Source organism: Balearica regulorum, chromosome 25 (assembly GCF_011004875.1).
Source record: "Balearica regulorum gibbericeps isolate bBalReg1 chromosome 25, bBalReg1.pri, whole genome shotgun sequence".
Classification (NCBI taxonomy): Eukaryota; Metazoa; Chordata; class Aves; order Gruiformes; family Gruidae; genus Balearica; species Balearica regulorum.
Window position 1 is genome coordinate 5,174,366 of NC_046208.1, and position 16,244 is coordinate 5,190,609.

Consider the following 16,244-nt stretch of genomic DNA (forward strand, 5'->3'; position numbering starts at 1 on the left):
GACGTCCTGCCCGTGCTGCCCCTGCCCAGCGGCGTCACCCGGCAGCAACAGGCCAGGTGACACAGTGCCACCAGTGTGGACCACACGCCCCATGCACCCCGAAATGTGCAACCCCCTCCCCAGCCCGGCATCGTGCTCGGTGCAGGACAGCAGCCGCTCTGGAGGTGCGTGGGGACACAGCTCACACATGGCTGGCCGCTGTCCCCAGCGGGTCCCCAAGCCTGGAAAAGCCACGTCCAGCAGCTCTGAAGGGTTTTGCAGATGAGGAACAACCTCAGCTCCCTCTGCTGGCACCTGCTTCAGGCCAGGCCCTTCCCCAGCAAGCGCTGGTTATAAATAACATCTCCAAGCACCGTCCCACAGCTCTCCCGGCCCACAGGACACAGTGCCACCCGCCCAGCCCAAAGCCAGGGAGATGCTCCCCAGCTCCTGCCATGTGCTGCAACCAAGCCCAAGGACACACAGCCCATGCGTCCAGCCTGCTCAGGGTATTTATTTCTGTCTTACAGATGAGGAAACTGCTTGGCGAGGGTCAGCTGGGGCAGCAGCAGAGCTGGGGACAGCGGGGATGGGGTGCAGCCCTGCCACATGCCCGTGCAGAGCTGGGGAGCAAAGCCAAGACACCCAGGAGCTCTCTTTCAGGTATTAAATGAGTCCTGTGGGACAGTGGATGGTCTCACAGCTGGAGAGCTGGATGGAGACTCAGGACCTCCTGCCTCAGCCTCTCTCACCTACAAAACACAGCTAGCACTGACCTTGCTGGGAACAGAGCTGGGAATGAAGCAGCCCGACCTCCCGGCCAGGCGTCTTGCACCAGCTGCGGGGTGAAGCATCCCCGGCCATCACCACCCCACCGGCAACGCACGTCATCGCCCGCACGTTAGCGGGGCGGAGGAGAAAGTGTGCAGGCACGATGCTCGGCCCTGACCCAACCCTGCTCGACCCACGGCGGCTGCGCTGCAGGGCAGCAGCTGGGAAGCAGGAGCCTTGTTTTTAAGTCAATAAAGGGAGATTGCCATGGAGACACCACAGCCGCCAGCGCAAATGGCTCTGCAAGACATCCTATATGGCCTTCCCCACCCATGCACCTGCTTTCCTCTCAGCCATCCAAATTCGGGGTTTGCTTGGAGTTTATGGACACTTTAACAGGGTTTTCAACACCTGCTTACAAGAGATGGGTGGCTCTGGAGAGTTCTACCATGCCTCAGGAGGTGCAGCAGCATCCCTCAGCTCATTCCTGCAGGCACGCAGCTCTCCCAGGACAGCACACCTTAACCAGCGCTTGGAGTCCGCCAAGCAAGTCAGCACAGGGCTGAGCCCTGCCAGCAAGTGGGAAAGCTCTTGAGAAGGTTTTTATCCTTGTTTGTAGAGATCCTTAACGAATTACCATGAACAGCTGACCTAGCACAGCCCCAGAGATGAAGTGTTGGCACCTGACTGCTGGAAAACACACACCACTTGGTGAAGGAGAATAATTACATCCATCTCCAGCCTCAGGCTCGTTCAAACACCTTCAGATCGAGTGGTAACACTCCTCAGCGGGAAGAACAGCCCAGTTCGGGAAACTCAGGAAGTGTAAAAGCCAAGCGGCAAGCTTTTCCTCTGTTCAAGGATACCCCATCCCCATCAACCCCTCCGCCCAGGTCCCAGCATCGCCCTTTTCCCAACACCATCACCACGGCAGAAGATGGAGCCACGATTTCTGCCGTGTCACCGATGCGCAGCACAGCCGAGCTGCCTCGCAGGATGCGGCACCAGGTACAAACTTTTTTCCCCCTCCACTTAAGCCCTTTAAGTTATCGTGAGGGTATCACTTCTGCAGGGAAGAGGTAACCAAAATAAGGAAATACTACAATGAAACAGCTCCTAAGCCAGCCCTGCTCCACACTGCTCTGCAGAGCTGAGCCCACAGCGTTCGACGGCACAAACAAGGCTGGTCCTTACCTGCGCACGCCATCTGCTCCCTCGCTTGGTCTCCGCTGCGAGCTTTTACTACTCAGCTGTTTTATGAATGGGGTAGGAAAAGTTCGACATTCAATTTCCTTAAATAATTTCTGTTTAACCAGGTATTTTCTAACTAATGCACAGGCGGAGCACACCAACAACAGATGACAGGTTATAGACAGCTTCCAGAGAAAGCCTACGCGAAAAGCTGTTCCTGACCCCGTGCACGTACGGGCAGATCCCGCGCTCCTTCCCCATGGCTCCTGCACAGCATCCCCTGCGCCAGCCTGGTTCCACCTGGCCTGTTCGTGTTTCGCCGCACATCCCCAAAGGATTTGCGGGGAAGGAAGAGCAGAGGGAGGAGGCGGCGAAGCGAGCACAGATCCCTCCCTTATCATCTCGCTGTGCACCGCACGCTTCGCGCCATGTGATTTGGCAGTCATAGCGGATGAAAGGGGGGAAAACAAAAAATCATGAAAACGTGCCCTTTTCTTCTCTGCTGCAGTTAGTGCTGCTGCTCCGGAAGGCGGGGTGCTCCCCGGAGCCCCCGAGCCCCTGCCTGCAGGTACGAGGACAGGCAGCGATGCCGTGGAGCACATCCTGCCCTTTGCGGTCAGCTGGGCACCTTCCAGCAGGGGCACTGGCAAAGAGCAGCACGGGCACCCAGCGAGGCCCGGGGGACGGTGCTGCTCGGTCCTGGGCACTACCCAGCACACCAAGCACGCCGTCCTCACTGGGATTCATCACGCACAACCCATGCAGCAAGAACACCCTCCTGCCTACCGCAGCGTCACTTCAGGGATCAAAAAAGGTGCTTAAAAACAGAATTATTTTTATAACTTTTAATGGACAACCATCTGATTCCCCTAAAAAAAAAAAAAGCAAGCAGAAAAAGCAAACCCAAGCAGTTCAGAGGTGACTGCGGCAATCATTTGACTTGGCCTCCTGCCTTGCCACCCCGCACGCACCCAGCCTCCACGCAGGGATCGCAGCGGCAGGATCACCTCCGTTAGAGCAATCCCTCAAGTTATTTGCCGGCTCAGGAGACAGCATTAGAAGGTGTGATGTATTGTCCTGTCCTGGCAAACTTTGACAGGTTGCAACCCTAAAGACAAACAGATTCTTTCAAGCAAATAAGTAGTAAATGAAAAGTTGGGCGGAGAGAAGGGGAGACAATCCTAACCTACCCAAACAGATCGGTCTTAAAGACGCCCGGGAGCACCGAGAGCTCAAGGGGTGCATTCTTTTCAAGGCACAAAATAAACACCCCCAGGCCCGGGCAGCAGGATGTCTGTTCCTAGTAAGGTTTTCAGTCAAGCTTAAACAGCACATGAAAGCTCCAGGCATTGATTCAAATGTTAAAAAGCAAACCCAGCACACACATATCACAGCGGCTTCTTGCAAGGATTAGTAACGAAGTCACATATAAGCAAACGAACAGCTCCAGCTACGCTGCTCTGCAATATAGTTTATATAGGGAAACGCTTGGGCTGGGTGCCCTGGGTGGTAAGGCTTTGCTTGGGAAATCGGATCAGCCGAGATGACCGTGAAGTGTCCAAAGCAGAGACCCTCGCACACCCCCATCCTGATGGATGGCAGCACCAAATAGTGCCTTGGTGAAAGGAAGAAAAGAAAAAAAAAAAACCAATCTTCCTTCACTGAAAATTCCTCTCAGGCCTCGCCAAGAGACTCGCAGAACAGCAGCTCCGATCTGCTTTTGGCATCGCCGCATACCGCACTGAGGCTCCGAGGAAAGTGCCGGGATGCAAACGAGCCGCGCAAGGAGCATTTGAGGACCTGGCTGCAGCGTCGCTTCGTGCTGGTGACCCCCGTATGAAGATCACTAACCCAGATTGCCACCTCCCCTCCTGCTTCAGCCCCTGCCACGGCTGGAAGGTGCCGGGGGCGCGGTGCTGAGCCGGTGCTTCCCCCCAGCCCCTGCCGACCCCAGCACGCACCGGCTGCGGTCAGGACACATGCAATTACTGAGAGACCTTACCTGGCCTCGTAACGAGGGACATCCACTGCCGACATCGGTGATAGGTGTCACCACACGTGGTAACGGGCTGTACCAGCACCGTGCACCCGGCGCAGCCGCCGTGGGCATCCTCCTCCAGAAACGGGTGCTGCGGTGAGCCCCCTCCCTCCTTCACAGGCTCTCCTCTCCCATTGCAAAAAATTCCACATGGGCTCTCGGCCACCCTTGTACCCATCTGCCTGGACTGGAAAGGTTGTTTGATAAACTCAATGCACACTGAATTCGTTTTGGTTTGGGTTTAAGTGATTTGGGGTAAAGACAGGGCTACAGCTGGGTTTAAGGACACTGTGCCTTAGTGTCTGGCAACACCCTGGAGACAGGAGCGACCTGGGTACATTTAACATCAAGATGACAGATTCAGAAGTTTTTGCAGCTTCAATAAAACTCTCAACAGCTACAGAACATTTTTTTCTGTGTTAATTTAATCATACAAATATTCATTTATACATTAAGGAAAAAGTTTCCTTTATTTTTACCCCCAATGTGCTATCATAGGACTTCTCCCAGACTCAATGAGGCAACACACCATCCTGTTCTACACATGCACTCCCCCCAGAGAGAATAGACAGGCTGCAGAACCACCCACGCACTCACACATGAAAAAAATAATTAAACACACAACAGAAACCCAGACGCGGGACAGCGTGCATTTCCTAACCCCGCAGCCTCCGGCTGCTCTCTGACCACACGGCTTTGCCCCTCGGTGGAGAAGCCGCATCTTCCAAACCTTGGAGGGCTCCGAATCCAACGCTCCCGAGACACGGGCAGCAGATTCCGGCTCCCTGCACCCTCTCGGGTGGCATTGCCAGTTTTGGGGTAGCCCGAGGGATATTTTGGTGCTCCAGTTTGCTGAGGAAGGGTGCCTGGGCTGCATCGCTCAAGTTACATTGGTGATACGGTTCCACATCCTTAATGGCTCACGCTCGAACCCAGGATTCTTTTTAGAGACATCAGAGATGTTCTGCATCATCTTTTTTTTTCTTTTGGAGGGGTGGGGATAAGGGAGATTTCTCTTTTCCCTCCTCCTCAGGACTTCAAGACAGATGGGTGTTAATCAGACTGGAGCCGTTGCAGCCTCTCTGCGCCCTCCCGTACCAGGGGGTCCCAGCCCCATCCCTCTCCCTGTCAGGAACACCAGCCTCACTGGGGCAACGGCCTCTTCACTGGTTCACCAGTCTCAACCCGGTAAGGATTTCCTCCCATTTCTAACAGGCCTGAGTTCCCTGTGCCTAACTCACCTGGATAGGTCATCTGAGCCGCCACACACACTTCAGGCTCACCAAAATATTTGGCATCGAGCACTTGTAAAAATCAGGCCAGCCGTTTCACGGATCTGATGTTAAGACTTCGTGAGTTTGAATGCATCAGCCCTATGGAAACCAATACAATCACAGTGCCCTGAAGTTACCTGGAAAGAGCTTTGCAGAATGTCTCAAATCCCTCTATTTAAAAGCTGGAAACCTGACAGCAAGAGCAATTTGAGGGCTGGCTGCACCACAAAGCTCCAAGGAACCAGAGGAGATAAAACCACCTTTGGCCGCAGTGAAACAGTTCTTACTCGAGGAAAGACCCAGAGGTAGAGCAACCATTAATTTAAACGTACTTTCACTGTCACAGCCAGGGTTACAACCCCAACCCTCAAAGCATCCAGAGCTCTGCACGATCATTTGCAGAGATCACTCCTGCAGACAAGAGCGCTCACGCTCTGCTACCTGGGGAGGAGCGGCGGTGTGAGCAGCAAGAGGTTGCAGATTTCAGCAGCAACTCAGATCTGGCCTGGCGTTTCTTCACACCCTGGAGTAAGTGACCCTTTTCACAAGGACACCATGGACTGAAAACACGAGAGAGAAAGAGAGAGAGAATTCAAGTCTGTGCAGAACAAGTATGCCTTCTGAGCGGGAAAGCACACGACTATTTGGGGTGCATGCAAGATTATTTTTTTCCAAGAAAAAGAAATAATTTAGTCTTAGGAGCAGCACAGGAACACGAATGCGGCAGCCGTTATACACAGGAGGAGCAGAAGAAAGCCAGCAGCACCAGCTATAACAGACAGACTCAGATCTTAATTTTTCCCCCCCTTTCACTACACAGCTGATAAAAGGAGCTAATAAAGGTAAGGAATCACCTTGTCACTTGGACAAACAGCAGTCTCCAGTGTTACAGACACCTTCAGAAGGGAAGCGGCAGTATTGCAAGAGATGCGATGGTCAGGGATGTATTCACGCCTTCAGAACCTGCCGCTCGGAAAGGAGGGAGTGAAGAAAGGATCCACTTGCCCATGCTACGCTACAGCGATGCAAATCATTCCCTAGACTGAATGCTACGAGGAGGTAACTAATCCAAGGCAAAATGATGTTCCAGGACAAGAACCAAACGCCACAGCTGCACTGAGCCGTGCAGCACCACCTTCCACGGGTTTGCTCCGGAGCTCACCCAGCTCTCGCAAGCTGCCGAAACAGACCCAGGTGCTCACCAAACCGTGAGTGCAAACGGCTGGCTGTCCAAATCCTGCTGTGCCTCTTTCATGCAGGTATTTTTTTTATCATACTTGTTTCTCCCAGCAAACAGATTTTTGAAGGGAGACTTCAGAGAAGAGACCATTAACAACTAATCCTCTGAAATACAAACAAAATCTTATCGCCGAATTCTTCCTCTGTTGGACACAAGGAACTCCCACTGTCCTCCAGGAGATCTGCATGCACTAAGATAAGAGAGTGCTCAGTAGCTGCAATGAAGATGAATCCCCCATTCAAAACCAACCAAGAAAAGAACTAGTCAAGAGCAATCCGTATAAAGCCATGCAGCAAGCCTGCACTCTGCTCCAACAAGGAGAACAAGAGTCTTTACTGGAAAGGTTTGGAAGAAGGTAGCGGGAATTTTGCATGTTACTGTATTTTTGGCAGATGGCTGTTCCAGCCTTGTTCACGTTTCTGAATAAGACAGTGTCCCCTCACCTTGCTCCCCTTCAGCAGGATCTGTGGTGACACAGCAATTCAGAAATCCACCACAGCACTCGAGGCCGTTCTCCCTCCCCTCACACTGGGCTTCCTAATCCTTAACTGGAGGAAAATATATTGGAGGAAGAGCAGAGCAACCCGAATCTCTAGAGGAGCGATACCTCCTCTAATACTGAGCCCTGGAGAGTCCACTGAGAAGGTAAGAACCTCACTGAAGCTACAAGCCAGGACGATAAAGGCGAATGAGTAACAAGGCAACAGAGTGGAATCCAGCTGATGATGCTAACTCTTGCTCTGCATTCAAAAATGCAAACAATTAGCCTCTAAGCTAATACTTTATCACAGGAGAAATTAATTCAAAGTATAAGTGATGGGAGATTCAAAATTATAAAGGACATGACTTTTGTAAAGCTTTGCAACTACTACCAAGTGAATTACGGCTACAGAAAAAGAGTTTCCTCTTGGCACAAGACTGATACGCTTATTTGGTTGCTCTAGGCACAGCTACCATACATTAAGAGTTACAAAAAGGTATTTTAAAATGTTAACCACATAGGACAGCTCTGGAACTTTAATAAATCTGTTTCTTATTAACATGGGTGTATGCTTGCGTGTATGCCATGTACAAGGGGAAGAGAAACAAGCCCTCCATGTTATCCTAGAAGTCCCAGAGTCTTTCTCTCCAACTTTGATACTGAGACCTTGTCTTCAGCATGGTTTCCAACAACGTGCAGGACAACTAATGGCAACGCCCAAACCAAAAGGAAATTAAAAAAAAAAAAAAAGAAAGAAGAGGAGATTAAAAAGTTGGTAACTAAAACCAGCCAATGATATTAAAAATGCAGAGCTGGGCACAGACCCAACCTGTCATTAAAAAATGTCTGACAAAAAGAAGCCACTGCACAAACCCCAGAAGATATTAAGCAAATTCCCATTCGGTAGCAAGCAAAACATGACAGTTCCATAAAAATGCACGCTGTCCCTTATTTAAAAAAAAAAATGAACAAGAAACAAACAGAAATTAAACATTTCCTCAAACTACAACCGCTCTGTACGCAAAATATTCTTTTTTAAAGATGGCTTTTTCATTTTCTTTTTTTTAAACTTTTTAAGCTACCTAATTATGTGTGAGAATGATTTCTAAAAAAAAAACCCCATGGTGTCGGTATATTTTCTTTCTCATAGCATTAAACAACACTCCTGAAATCCAGCATTCACACATGCATACTTAGATTTCATATTTTCCTCTGGAAACAGCTAGTCTTAAGTTACTGGGTTTGTTTTTTTTTTCTTCTTTATCCAGAACACGGAGGCAGAGAAGGGGGGGGTCCACGTTGTGTCTGTCTGCCACATGAATCCCCCTCCCTTCCCCCAAAAGTCAGTTCTTTGTTAAATTCTCTTCTTGTCAATACCCGTTTTGTGTTTTTGTGTTTTAAGACTGTCCGAAGGGATAAGGACCGTGGAAACCCTGAAAGAAAGTTGGAGACATAATCAATTTCAATAGGCAAGAAATAAAATTGATCAGCGTACACCTACAAACACTGACCATCCCATCCCAGTACTTCAAACCAAAAGCAACCCTTTACCCACCAGCGTGGCCTTTGCTGTCCAGCCTTACGAAACGCTCTTAAACCGCAGGTTTCAGTGCCTGTAGCTGGTTTCCCCAGCAATGTCAGATGCTATCCACTTACCTCTTCCAGGTGTTATTTAGGCCAGGTAATAGGTGTTACGGGGCCACAAAGTAAATTGTATTTTCTACACCAGAGCAAAACCCCCTATAGATGCTACAATACCTGCGAGGTCAAGCAACTGCAGTTTCACAAGTCTAATCTAAAGATTACAGCAAACAGTTAAGTAAGAGGCTGTAACTGGTGCAAGTGTATTTAAGAAAAAAAAAAAATCAAGATTTGGAAATCCACATTCCCACAACTGCCACTTTTGCTCTCTCAAGGTAACAATGTACATTGTCCTCAAGTGAAAGTCAACTACAACATTTAACAAAAAAAAAAAAATGCTTACTACAGAATCCATTTTCTCTCCTTTACATCCTGAAGTGAGTCACCTAAATGACAGATCTAGTAACAGGTCTCAAATTAACAGGAAGTCCTTGCTGTAATTTCTATTGTTCAAATCAGCTATCCAGGGTTTCATCAGGAAGCAAAAGCAAGCGATGAACAGGCAGGGAAGAGATCTCTCAAGTCACAGGAATATAAAGTTCGTCATAACGATGGAGATACAAACCACACACAAAATCCTCCCGTAAGATCCAGACGCATACTTCGGTCAGAAATGAGACGAGAGAGAAAAGCGCATTATATTTCATTGGCAAAGTTGGAAGACCATTATGAAAATGCTTTTTTTTTTTTTTTAAACACAGTCCAGCTTCCTTCCAGCACGCTGACAAGTAAGAGCTCCGAAAGCCCAATTAGCACAAAGCCATTCTCAGTCTTTAAGCGAGGCTCTGACTTCAGTTTTCACCATTTTGCCTTTAACAGGGCAAATCTCAAAGGAAACACTGTTTCCTGTACAGTCTCCTACAACTCTAACAACCTCAGAGCCATGGAGCAATGACTCTTTAACATGACTTGTATGAAGAAGGAATCAACGTCATTAGCTTAAGCCTAGTTGCAAAACCCCAAGTTGAAGAGCTCTGTTGTATATCTATGTTATAAAGGAATGGCTGTAAGCAGCCTGTAATCTCGCTACAGCTGGTGAGAAAAAGTTAATTCTTTAGGATATATTGGGTGGCAAAATACAAGACAACGGTGAAATGAAGCATCTATCAGCAGGTCTCAAAATTCAACCAAGAGAGGAGGATCAGCAGACAATTAAACTGGACATTTCATGAACTGCGTGGGAAGTATGGAAGACTGGAAACTTGGAAATTGCTGTTAGCAGACAGAAATACATGCAAGTGATAGGAAAACAAACACGCTTCTACCTGAGAAATATTCTACACTCCCAGTTTGTAAAGCAAGCTTTTCAAGAGATAACACCCAGCAGATTCCAGCACAATAGTACACCTCAGAAAGGAGAAACTCCCACCAAAATCAAGAGACTGACAACATTCCCGAAAAATACCATCACTGAAACAGGCAGAAGGGGAAGAGCAGAAGAAAAACATTAAAATAATGTGAATAGGTGCACAAAACCAACAAAGGACACAGTAGGAAAACAATGATTAAGCAAGATCCTAAGCAGTCTCCCCTCAAAGGGGTTAAGCTATCGTCCTTATGATTGCTCTACAGAGGTAAACCAGGATTTGTTGCCAATTACCTGTACAGACCCATTCGTCAGTTTGCTTCATCTTTTAGTTACCTGCGCATAAAGCTGTTTGCAGAGCGGTTTAACCATCGACTGCTCCCAGCTGCCTGCTCCCTCTGCTGGGAGTTACCGATGGCAGAGCAGAGTCAGCGCTGTGCTGCTTACGTATCTTACGGTTTATGTCACAGGCAAAGCCTTGTTGATTGAATGCGTGCGTGCCGTAAGCCAAGACATCTGCATCGCCCCGTGACATAAATTAACACAGTTAATCAGTACACAGTCCTCAGCTTAAGTCAGACATGAGAACAGTTCATTAGTTTTTTTTGCACGCAGAGACCCCGCGAGAGGCTATTAACCTCATTTTCAGGGAAACCCTCTGGATCTTCAGATACTGTTTTCTGTAGCATCTAATTTAAAGCTACGCAATTATGCTAATCATGTGTTAATCAAGCCCAGAATTTAGCCCACCTTCAGAGTGTCAGATTACTGAGCATATACAGCTTTGCACCACTTGCTACACTGCACTGAACAGGCTGACGTCTCTAGATGAGTTTCTCCCACAAGCAGTTCCAAGCATCATCCCAGAATCTGCAATCAAGGTTAGCTTCTCCTGATGCAACGAATTTCAGCGAGAAGAAAAAGCCCCAAATCTGCTTTTGGGATCACCACTCTTCACTGCATTGCACTTACCCATGAGATTTATTAGTGTACATGAGAATGTACAAAATGAAAAACCACTTTCTTTAAGATCGAGGGTAGACTTGGTTTAACATCAGACCCTGAGCAAGAAACTCTTACTCCCCTTTGTAAAATGAGAATACTTTCTCTCTTCTTCCTCATCAAGATGCAAACTCTCTGCAGAGCAATTGTTTCTCCTTACATTTATTCAACACGCACAGTGTAACAGTGTCGATACCCGAAAACTTCAGTTACTGCTGCAATGCAAATGCTAAACTCCATTATACAACATTTTGAAGAGAAATTATCGCTTGTATGCAATGTTTTACATCATAAACATGCAAAAATAATTCTGCATACAATTGCAGTTTTTCTGAGTTATTTCAGCTGAAGAATTATTCACACTATTTTTGGTGCATTCCCTTCTATTCTCAAAATGAGATCACTGACTTTATGAAAAGCTCAGCTGCAGCTTTGCAAATTTACTTTCAGTTCTTCCAATATCTTCCACAGAAGTAATTGCTAACTTGCTAGTGAAAGCATACTCGCTATTCACACAGATAAATACGTGAGAACAGAGGACCATGTTTTTTAAAGAAAAGACTCTAGATGAAAATTATTGGTATAAATTATCATTTGACTTCCATATCTAGAAGGGAATTGAGACATTTTGGAAAGTTAAAGGCCTCTGTGAATACTGAGCTCTTTAAATGAAGGCACCTGTGCTAGAAATAAAATAAAGTTAATCTTTCATAAACCATCACAACACAGGCTTTCAAATAGCTATCTTTATTTCACCTTTGTGACTGAGTCAAGATCAATAAAAGGTACACTTCGAGAGAGACAGGAGTTTCTGATGCACAGCTGCAAAGCAATACAGGAGTCTCCCAGTGTACACCGACAGTAGCATCAGACAACGCTACAAGTCCCCGTTTCCTCGTCACCTCCTGGGCCGCTCCTAGTCAGTGCTTCTCCAAACTACGCAGAGTTCTCTTGACTAACTTACGTAAACTGAACACAAACAGAAGAACAAAGTATTGAGCACTTTTTTTTTTTTATATTTTATTCCATGCATGCTGTGCAAACATGGCGTGGCAGTTAAGACCACCAGGAAGTTAAAAACCTTCTCCCAGTGCAGCCACTCGTAGGGCTGGTTTAGATGCACATAGTTGATGAAGTACATGAGGGCTCAGGTACATGATTAAGTTACCATGCAACAACTTAGCTCTTGTAACTTAATCAATGGCGTGCTTTTAGTCTGCAGAGATAAAAGAACAGGGAAACTCTGTTGGCCTGCAATGGAGCAAAGTTAAGCTAAAATCAGATTATTTCACATTTCCCACAGTCCAAAAGCACAGGGACTGTTGGTTTTCATGGATGAGCTAACATGCAGCATCCAAACACATTAGTCTTTCACCAGATAAGCAAACCAGCTCATGCAACATCAGTTTAGCCTGCAGATGCTATCCAGCAGTGCGGCTGTCAGAGTAGCTATGGTAGTTTTGAGTCCAACGTTCTCCCACTTTGTTCTAAACTAATTTAATCATGTGGTAACTAGCCCAGTTTGAAGCCCAGATACCAGGATGGAAGGAGCTTCTCTTCTACATGGATACAAACATTTCTGGGGCATCTACCTTACCCACAAATATGGTTCGGTACCCAAATAGTTTCCAGTGAAAAACTTTGTCTGAAGTTTACAGAGGCACTCCAGAAATATGCAAACTGGAGTGGTCTGGTTTGGAAGAAGCAGGCATCTAGAAGCAGCAGCAGCAACTCTTAAACTCAGAGAGGGGAAGCCAGTTAAAGGCTCTAAGGATAGAGAAGAGGTTTGGTTTCCCCTTACATACAAAGAGCTGTCAAGTAGCATGGATCAGGGGTCAGCTCCACACAGGATGAAGTAAGATTGGGAGCATAAATACAGCAGGAAAAAAAGGTGTTAAGATTTTAATCTTGTGAACTCCAAATATGCTTATATTTCATTGGGCTTTTAAGAGTAGCACAAATAACAAACAGAACAGATTAATACCAGACAAGCTGTAGAACACCCTTTGCTATGGCAGTGACTATGCAAATTGTTCTGTACGGACAAATCTTTGCAGATTGAAAACTTCTACATGCAGTTTTCTGCATTACACAGAAAGCAGCAATTCCTCAATTCATATGGGCAACAGATTTAGATATATATTTATATATAGATGACAAGTACAATCTGAATGTCAGTATATGGCTATCCACCTCAGATCTTTTCAGACATTTAAACTGGTATGTTTCTTCCCTTAGTTGAGAAATTTAACTCTAATTCCCCAGGCACTGTAAGACTGCATCTTGTGCTTTTAATGTAAAAGACTGTCACAAGAGAGCAGCAGTGACCTCGACAGTGTTGCTATGAGACAGGAGCGAGTAAATAGAAGGAAGCTATATTAGCCTCATCTCTCTCAAGAATACAGAGAGAAAGCGATTGCCAAAGAGGAGAATAAAATACCCGTGCATGGGTATAGCTGGACTCTAATACAGCTCATCCCTATCCTGAGATAAGCATCCTGTCCTGCACTTGAGCACATCTTTAATTCTAAGAACATGCAAAAACTCCACTGGGAATAGATATAACAACAACATGCTTAAAGCAATGCCCTGAACACAGACTCTGATCTACAACCACTTTCCAGCAGTTTATTTGATGAGGTGAGCAGGGTGGACCCAGGGAAGGCGTACACTACAGCAGGAATAAAGATCACAATCAGTTTGTTTCAACCATATCACAGGTTTCATCTTATCTGCTCACAGGGAATTCAGTATCTTTTTTTTTTTCCCAAGGAAAGTTTGTTTCACTGAGCAGAGCATCCAAACCACATACTCTATGCTGCCACATAAAAGCATTTTGAATGTTTCCACGTGTGAAACATTGATATACTTGCCTAATCCAGCAGCAGATGGCACATCAGTGTCACTGAGATTCTGACTCCAATGGGGAATTTTAGAGGACAAGTCACACCTGCTCAGTTGCACCAGAGAGAACTAATACAGACAAGCTCTGGCAACTTCTAGTATGTTTTACAGCTACAGATGCCAGAAACTGCTAGTTTTATCTCAAAGATTTCATGGTCTCGTGCAACCGCATGACTGGGGTTCTCCAGGATCTCTTGGCAGAGAGGAAGCCTCCACAGTGCTCTGAGAAATACTTAAGAGCTTATATTACTTCAAACATGACTAGGGATTCACTCCGTTCTCTGGGTACATAAAAGCAGAAAAAAATATTAGACATCCTGCCCAAGAGAAATAAAATCCAGGAATCCTAACGTGCAACTACGGAACCAACCCACAGTACTCTTTGTCTGCTCCTAGAACTTGAAATAAAGCCTTTCACATCAACATTCGATCACAAGACAACAGCTCCAAATGCAGTAGTTTTCCTTCCCCCCTCTCAAGAAGCAGACTATACAAGTCGAGTCCCCGGGGAAGTGAGGAAGATGGGCCAGATACAGCTTTTCCTAATAGGTAATGGAAAACCATCTGCTCATCAGGTGGTTTAGAACTTCTGACATCACCTCCATCACCAGCTCTTTTCCACTTAAGCTGGGGATGCTGCTTACACATTACCCCTTTTTAGAAAAAAATAATAAATATCTTCTTTTCCAGCTTGCAGGAAGAAGGCATGCAATAGTGCTAGACCTCAACTAAGGAAGGTGAGCATGTTCATCTAGGGATTTTAAATGAGACCTAGTATCTAGGATGTCAAACCTACTCAGACTTGTTCACTACAGAAGCAGCATTGTACCAGCATGAATACTAAGTCTGTGGCAGAATGCCTCCTGCCCTGGACAGGAAGGGCAAGGCTGGAACAGAACACTGATCTTCAGACCTACCTTAATAATGGCCTCCAAAGGAAAAGCTAACTTGTTTTATTATGTCACAAATAGAAACGCTGTAGTAGACACAAAAACAACCTTCAGAAAAATCAATGAGCTTTCACATACCCCACCCCATCTCCAAAAAGGGCCTTGAAATTATCTCTTCTGAAGAAAGAAACAAAATTTCTGCTTTTATCTGAGATAATCCATCTCAAATCCACCCAAGAATATTCTTTAATACAAAAAGAAACAAAAAAAGCCCAAAACAACAACAAAAAAAGAGAGAGAGAAAGGCCACCTATCCTACATCTGAGGTTAGATTATAATGGCTCACATCTCGTAAGAGTACTGATTGTGAACTTTGGGTTACTAGCTAAATCAGCTTACTTAAATTTCGTGAAATCCTCTCTGGAAGTGCTTCGCTCTCCTTTTTGGCTTTTCTTTTCCACAGCATAGCTGACCTTTCTATGTCCTCTGCACCTCCAATAAGTATCAGTTTCTTACACCTACATTCTTAGAGAAGACAAAGCACCTACTCCTCAGCCAAGAGGATCTATTGGTACACTTTTACCTCCGGGTGCCCACACCACTCTCCTCTCACCAGGAAGGGTAAGGATATATACCACAGGGAAAGCCCTAGAGAAAACTGAAGGCCACGTTACTGCCAAAACCCCATCCAGAATTTCTACACAGGGACTCACCAAGAAGTGCATATATTAGCAGTTCAACATCTATCCACCTGCAAGTGCAAATCAACTACAAAGCAAATCGCCAAGCTCTGCACTCAGAAAATAGGCAAGGGTAAAAAAAGCCACTTCCAGCCCAAGGCTGACCACCAAAAGTGGAATTGAGTTTTCCCACCTAAATTAAATCTACTATTTTAGCTATGAAAGGCTTAGGAAACTCCACTATCTCACCAAAACCATACTTAGTAACTGATTTTTATTTTTCATCAACTGATACACGGAGCTATTACCAATCTTTGCCAGGATACGTACAACCGACAGCCGCAGAGCCATACTCCCCACCTGAGGCACCTGAGATGAAGTTTATGCAGAGAAACTATATCAGCGTATAGACAGCCTCTGCAGTCAGACACCGACCTGTCTCTTCAGGGAACACTGCTCTCCACCAAGCAACCACTAAAAGGCAGTGACTGTCAGTCACTGCTAATTCAGGTTGTATTTGAACTGATAGGTGAAAGGCTTTATTTTTTAATCATTTCCTAAGCCATCCATTTCACTTGTAGTGAGCAAGAATCTTGAAGCAGGAGCCAATACAGCTTATAGCAATTTATGTTTGGGGTGCAAAACACAAAAAGAGTGATTGGTAGTCTGTCAAACAGTTAATCCCACGCATGCCATCAGTTAAAAAAAAAAAGCATAGCCCTGGTGCAAAGTAGGTCACTAAAATATGATCCACTGGTAGAGGACAGTTCATCCAGTTAGGAACTAAAGTGCTGTAGGTGAACTAACATTAGGGCTTTATTAAGTCATTCAGTAACCAAGTGTTATT

The 16,244-nt window shown here is 46.1% G+C and overlaps 1 protein-coding gene across 2 annotated transcripts in view; it reads right to left on the reverse strand.

Moving 5' to 3' along the window:
* Positions 1-7,931: 7,931 nt before the first annotated feature.
* ILRUN (inflammation and lipid regulator with UBA-like and NBR1-like domains) overlaps positions 7,932-16,244 on the reverse strand; it is a 30,220-nt gene continuing 21,907 nt past the window's right edge. The window contains exon 5 of one of the 2 annotated variants that reach the window (XM_075776022.1): positions 7,932-8,407. In XM_075776022.1, the coding sequence (XP_075632137.1) occupies positions 8,372-8,407 (36 nt within the window). In that variant the 3' untranslated portion in view covers positions 7,932-8,371. Of the gene's footprint in view, positions 8,408-11,654; positions 11,893-16,244 lie in introns of those variants that run through there. The other variant, XM_075776023.1, reaches the window with a different exon arrangement.